This window comes from Malurus melanocephalus, unplaced genomic scaffold (assembly GCF_030028575.1).
Source record: "Malurus melanocephalus ecotype Western Australia unplaced genomic scaffold, MMel_1.1 scaffold_657, whole genome shotgun sequence".
NCBI lineage: Eukaryota > Metazoa > Chordata > Aves > Passeriformes > Maluridae > Malurus > Malurus melanocephalus.
Genome location: NW_026623889.1, coordinates 1 through 7,014, shown reverse-complemented (window position 1 = coordinate 7,014; position 7,014 = coordinate 1). Strand labels below are relative to the sequence as shown.

Below are 7,014 nucleotides of genomic sequence, written 5' to 3'. Positions count from 1 at the left end.
TTACAGAAGGTGAATCAGGGCTAATTGTTATTTATAGAGGATTAAAATCAGTCTACCAGGTCTGATAGACTTTATATGACTAAGAAGTGCATACACAGCCAATAAATAAAAAAAAAAATAAAAGGAATTACACTCTTCAAAAAATGTAGTGTTCATAAAACAGTAGTAGCACAATTCTAAACTCTACATTTGTCCTCATCCAATCTAGCTTTGCTGAACTTTTTTTTTTTTTTWAAAAAAARGRAAWWWWMMWWAWYSGKWRGRWTTKGRAAAWWAAAWWWTKGSYTTKKTKGKKKTTKGGKTTTTTTTTTTTWWAAACCCTGTGGTCCCAAATTAGAACTTTTGAATTTTTAATAGCTGCAGGTGAACATATCCAGTACAGAAAATCAGATTTTTGTGAGCATCAAATCCCRTTTAAATTTGTAAATTGTACAAAGGATTTGCGGAGACTTTTGAAACTGCAGTGAGTGCTCTCTGAAGGTGCAGAACAAAGTGGTATATATTCAAAGGAGAATACTTGGGGAAAAAAAAAAAAAAACAACACCCCAAGAGATGAAAAAAACTGCTCATGCCCATTTACCAAGAAAAACCTGAAAGCTAAAACTGCATGACACATTTGGACAGGATCACTGACTTRCTACAGCTCACTTTTCTGTTGAAAGTGGGCATGGCCCATCGGAAAGTCAGCAAATTATAGTCCTTACTCAGTGCTCAAAATTTACCCCCTTCCCCAAAGATACTGARGATTCACAAAGCTAAGGGTTTTGGGTGGGCTCAGGCTTTATGATGTGAAAACACATCAGCTTTTACAGGAACAAGGGGATCCCAGGTCCTAGAAAAAGCAAGTGACATCTAAAGCCACTCTGATGTTATGTTAAAAACCCATGTCCTTACAGTGAAGTCTATGTCAGCTCTGCTACAAATGAATTCTGACCCCACTTAGTCCATGGCCCTTGCTCACAGATTTCAGAGGAGGGCAGGATCTTTCTTTCAGGTTTTGAAAGGCAGACACCCAGCTCCCCTTCCTCCAGTCAACACACAAAGTGAGAAAAAACACCAGCATTGCATTAGCTATTTTTTTTCCTTTCAGCAGCATTGATTGAGTACCTGACTGCCTGGAGTCACTGCTGTATTATTTTTAAGGCTCACTTCTAGCTTACTCCTTGACTCGTATTTAGCAAAGACAGGCCCCCATTTCTCAATGGGGACTGTGTCTGCTGACAAACCCCAGGAATCAGGACTCTGAATTACAGACTAAAAAGTCCTACAGGAGTAGACAGCATCTGGTCAGTAAACTATGTCATTTAGGGAGAGTAGCACAGGGGACAACAACTATGGTGCATTAGCTGTTGGGTTTTGTTCGCTTTGCTGTGGCAGAAAATGCATTTTGAGATGTTCTTCTTCCAGCCCCTCCGAGAGGTGCATCTTTCTTCACAAAGGTGTTATCAGACTTTTAGGACTCTCCTTGGAACTCCTAATGCCAGTGGTTTGTTGTCCGTTTCTGAAACTGAACACAAGTGAAATACTGAGAACTACAGAACGTTATCCAGGGCATCATCAGACACTGTCCTCTCCGAATAAACTACACTACAATAACCATGTTACACTGCTAATATAAACATTAGATGAAATCTAGTACAGTGTGCCTTGGTGGATGGCAGCAGCAGTGCAGCAAACAGCGCTTGGAATTCAGACATCATTCAGCGACTGTAATTTAGTTACTTCAGGCTGTTCATGCAAGAAGCCTCTGAGGGTAATCTAGTTTGACTTTTGGGTTTCTAGCTACAGTTTATCAACTGCAAAGCTGAAAAGCCACAGGTCAGACATGTAAGAAGTCCCTAACTGATAAAGAGCAAYATGCCCTTTCTCAAGGAACCTGACCTAGGAATGTTTCTTATTGTGGAAGCGKAATGACAGCTCCTTATACTGACCAGGAATTAAATACAGGGAATCCCAGCTTTTTCAAGCTATTATTGCTGCAAATTCCAGTACCAATTCTCACTGAGCTGAAAGGTGGCTACACAGCTGCTCTTTGGTTAAAGCAGTTTCCCTCTGCTGCTGTAAGAACTTTKGTCACATTGTAGTGGATGTGCATAGATTTGAGTGGAAATGTTTGCCCAGGGTACCCTAATTAGCAGTGTTGGTGGGACAAGAGAAGTGTTGTTGCTTACAGCTAAATCATATAAACCAGAGGAAAAGCTGTCCTGGCCTGTCTCTGGCTGCCCTGAAAGAGGCTAGAATGTTGAAATCCTGTCTTTAATTTCACATAGTACCTAAAGAACTTACACTGGAAGAATGAAGTGTTTCATAATGCAATATAATCCTCTTAAATAAATTGCTTAAAGGAATAGTTCAAATAAAGATTTAAGGAAAGTGAATGATATAATACGATGGAAAGTCTTTGGATATCTGAAGCAACAGCCTTAAGGTGCTATGAAGGTCAGCCTTGCTTTGCAAGTGCACATCAGCTCTCAGGTTCAGACATTGTCAAGAAATTGTATGATGTCATTGTCTGTCAAATTAACAACCCAAAAGAAAATAATCTAAAGTGCACTTTGAAAGCTTTGAAGTTTTGTKGTCAACCTGAAGAAACATGTTTCCTGATTGTGAAAAGGGACTGTGTTCTGAATTCATGTGAAGCACGGGATGAATGAAAGCTGCCTTACCATTTCACCTTCAGCATCTGCTCAAAGCTCTCGGGCAGCGGATTGCCGTAGCTCTCTGGCAGAAACAGRGTAAGGATCCCAATCAGCACRGTCAGGCTCCCCATCAGGATATATGGTAGGTATCTGTCGTAGGCACCTGGCAGAACACACAACAATCCAACAGTCCCTAATGTCCACAACTGACAAACTGACATGTAAAGTCTATRTTCCAGACATTGCTGTAATGCAGAATTAATTTGGAATAATTAGCTGAAAGCATCATCAGTATCAGAGGTGAATCCAAAGCTGAGTTACATCTGTTACCTTCCAGCAATCAAAGGGACTTCTCAATTTTAAATCTTCAACATGTGCTCTTGGATGACCACACCTACCATAATTTCATGCCAACCAGCATGTTTGTGTAGCAGCTAAAGTTTGGGTTGGGKWTTTTTTTGGTTTCTTTTTTTTTAACATTTTCCACTGGGATAGCCAACATCTTTGCAAGGCAATAGTTCTGCTGGKATCACTGCTGGAGTCTTCACTACCACACTGACATCAAGACCCAAATCCTCTGTTAAATAATTCAGTATGAGGGTATAAAATTGCTCATAAGCACTCATCAGTGCCTGAGATCATGTGTCCTKCTGGGCTGGTGCAAAAGAAAGGAAGAGACTAAATCAGCTGAACAGGCTCACAGACTAACAACTCATTAATGGGGGAATGCTTTAATGCCTTTCTTACTGCAAAGAGAGACAACATCAGGCTTCCTGAGACACACATGAGGCTCTGACCTTGGTCTACTCAGAATATTATTTTGGACTTGAAGGCAGCAGCCCCTGCCAGCAGCCTGAAGTTGGCACACAAGTGTTTAGTCAGGATGCAAGATCCTCAAATCACAACAGCACAGCAATGAAAAGGCCTTTCAGAAAAGGGATTAGCTAGGAGTTAAAAGTATTTAAGACAGAGAAAGTACCAAACTGGACCTGACAGCTTTATTTTATAGTTGGAATAGAGTAATATTCTTTATAATGTATGGAATAACTCAGATTAAAGAGAGGACCCCTGGGTATGTCTCACAGAGCCAAAGTTTGTGATCTGATCTCCTCTGTGTTTATGAGCTGCACGAACTGCAAGGTCCTAATTTAGCTGTAGCAAATAACAGCAGCTGACAAGTTTCTCCTAAAACCTCTTAAAGTTTAAGAAACTATTTTGATGTCTGGAACATGATTTCTTAAAGACTGAGCCTATAGAAACCTGGGAAAAAAAAAGACTCCACAAACCCACAAAAAAACAATCAGTAAAAATGTTACTCTGACTATATCTGTCTCTTAGTGCTGCAGTGGAGACTGACTCTCCTTAAGGTCTGCATAGTCCTGCTGACCCTTTTATTTTTTATTTGCACTGTACAAGTATGAAACCAAGACAAGGCATTTTCATAATTTTTGGTACAGTGTGTTCCAGTTACACCAGAATGCAGAGGTGAGTCAACACTGATCAGTTACAGACAGCCATCTCCTCTCCCCTTTTCGTGGCATGGAGAACCAGCATTAACCCCTCAGCAGTACACCAGCAGTGTTGGGCCTGAGCCAGCAAAGTCTTGCTCATGTTGTATCAAAATCTCAGCAGGAAACAATACTTGTTAGGGACAGAGAGAGTTGAGATGGGTCCAGTGGTGGCAGAAGGAAATAAATCATGTGTGAGCAAAAGAAAGAGGAGATTGAGCGCCCCAGGCTGAGCAGCAGGTATTCACAGATATTCTACCCTTAATCTCCTAATCTCTGCCACCCTTTGCTATTGGCAATATGAGGAACATTTTTATGTATTAAACAAAAACCAAAAAAATATTTTTCAGTTAACATATGTGCAGCACTCAGAATGGGACGGTATTGAGTGTCAAAAAGAAGCCTATGAGGAAATCAATAATTCTGCTTACAGAACTACTGAGCAATAAGAAAAAGCAACATGAATGAATGCCRAGGTGACTGGCGTAGTAACTAAAAAAAAAATTTTAATAAAAACAATCATTTCAAGTAAACACACTTTTGTGGTACTTAACCTGTATTTTTCTATGGATTACTTGAGAGAGCACAGATCCTGGGAATGTTAGTATTCCTACTTGGGATGCACACAGACAGTACCATGCAATGAATTTCCTACTGCTACATTTCCTTACTTTCAAGACCACTTCTTACTACACTCTCCTGGGAAACTAACTGGTGTCCCAAGATGTGATTATCATTCCAGCCACTCTGTTTGCACAGTTTATAAACATCACTGTTGTGTTGGGCCAGCTCTAACCCACTTCAGTGATATATGAACAATCCTAAAAGAACAATGTGCCTGACCCTTCTGTGAAGCCCAGGGAGCTCCACTTAATTTCTACCATGTGTGACAATGAACTCACACCCCAGAGAGAAGGAGCTAAAAAGACAAGTGAAGGGACTTAAAGCTGTGCCTGCACTGCAGGAGCTCAGACAACTTCTCTGGGCAGTTGTGTGGTGAGAAAGACAAGGTGCAAGAAAGACAAGACATCTTACCCAGGTAAACAAAGTAAGGAGCAATGATGCTGCCCAGCCGGGAGGCCGTGGAGGTCGCTCCCACTGCCATGTTCCGCACTAGCGTTGGGTACAGCTCCACATTGTAGACATAAAGCATTGAAAACGCAGCTGTGATGCCAAACTTCCCAAGCATCACCAGTCCAACAGAGAGGACATTAAGATCTGGAGCAGAAAAAAATAAAATCAAGGTGACTAAACAACACTGTGCTTATTAGCTGTATTTCTTCTACATCCAAAAGACTGTATTGCTGTGTTTTTCCTAAAGGTTGTGAGGTTGGTGCTTCAGGTTTTTTTAATTATACAAAGTATTAACCCTATCCCTACACGACTCCAAACTCCCCACTGAGCATAATGTAGATGCTCAGGTTATTTTGTCTTTTTCAGATTTTGCTTGTCTTCAAGTAAAACATCATTCTTGAAATGGAACAAAACTCTGGATTACACAGCAATAAACAACCAGCTTGAATCCACCCCCTTTTCTCCAAATTCCGTGGAGATTTACACACAGTGAAATCYGAATGCAGGTTTCTGTAGCCTGCGAACACAACCAGATACATCACAGTACACTTTCAGCTCTCATTTTAGAAGCTGGTTCCCCAGGACTATATAAAGCTCAGTAATTTGACAGAATAAATGAGAGTCAAGTGTGACTCAGCATATACATATGCAATAAAAAAACCAAGGCTGCAAGGGATCAGCATAAACTTGACCTCAAATTCTAAATATTAACCCAGTTTCCAGTAATTTTGCAGAACTATCACACAGTACCATAGCATATTTTGAATAGTTCATATACTTAAGTCACATATTTAATCTTGTACCTGCAGGAACCAGCTGAATGAAGAGGACAACACTTCCCCCTAAAAAAAAGGTGCCAGATAAGGAGTAGCGCCGTGGGAGAGAGCGGAGGAGAAGCCAGGCGATCACGTAAGCTGGAACTTCAATAACAGCCGAGAGGAAACAGTTGATGTAGGCATTTCCATGCCAGTCTGGAGTGCTGAGGGACAGGCCAAAGTAGCCAACTGATGTGAAAAACCTGGGAAAAGCAATAAACCAAAATTATTCCAGAAATAGCAGTCTCTGAACGCCTCCAGTGGTGCCTCAGATGTTACAAAAATAGGATGTCGCAAAGCACCGCCACAGACATCGTGGCTTAAAAAAGTCTCAGTGGCAACCCCATCTTTCTAATTCTGTTATCCCATCCAGTGATCATATCCACAGCGGCTTGAAGACACCTCAGATTTCTCTGTCCTTCCTGCATACGTTACACCAAGTAAAAAGCTTTGTGGAAGTCGTTCACAAAGGCTTTTCACTGCAACAGGCTCAACGACACAATGAAACTCTTGCAAGCTTCCCATGCCAACTAAATTCCTACTTGTAGCCAGTGTCAGGATCTCCCACCCTCAGCACTTCCATTACATCTTATTTAATCTTCACAGAGAGCTGGATGTTCAGGTTTCAAATCTCAGGAGCACCTTACTATGGCATGCCAAGTGTGCTAGCCAGTTGCTTTCTGCTGGGGGCAACATGGACAGAAAAGGGTCCTGGTTTGTCTATATGGCATTATTGGGTCCTCATTCCTTGTGGCTGCCCAGGCAGGGAGCAGGATCTCACTGAGATGGGCACAATACAGAAACAGAACAAAAACACTGACCATGGGTCTGGCTCTTATGTTATTGAGCTTCAAGAAGAACACTTCTCTTCAAATAGAGATTAAAGAGATGGGAGCATTTAAGGAAAAAAAAAAAAACCAAACCATACTTCAAAATACACAAGTAGTTACATATAGCTTTCTAACTATTTTACACCTG

General features: G+C 41.1%; 1 protein-coding gene across 1 annotated transcript; it reads right to left on the bottom strand.

Moving 5' to 3' along the window:
- Positions 1–532: 532 nt before the first annotated feature.
- On the bottom strand, positions 533–6,951 carry LOC130584002 (solute carrier family 22 member 4-like). Its single transcript, XM_057383736.1, has 4 exons — positions 6,025–6,951; positions 5,183–5,365; positions 2,667–2,802; positions 533–1,507 (listed from the first exon to the last, which is right to left on the bottom strand). The coding sequence occupies exons 2-4, from the start codon at positions 5,334–5,336 to the stop codon at positions 1,432–1,434; spliced, it is 366 nt and encodes a 121-aa protein (XP_057239719.1). The 5' UTR covers positions 5,337–5,365; positions 6,025–6,951; the 3' UTR covers positions 533–1,431.
- Between the last annotated feature and the right edge of the window lie 63 nt (positions 6,952–7,014).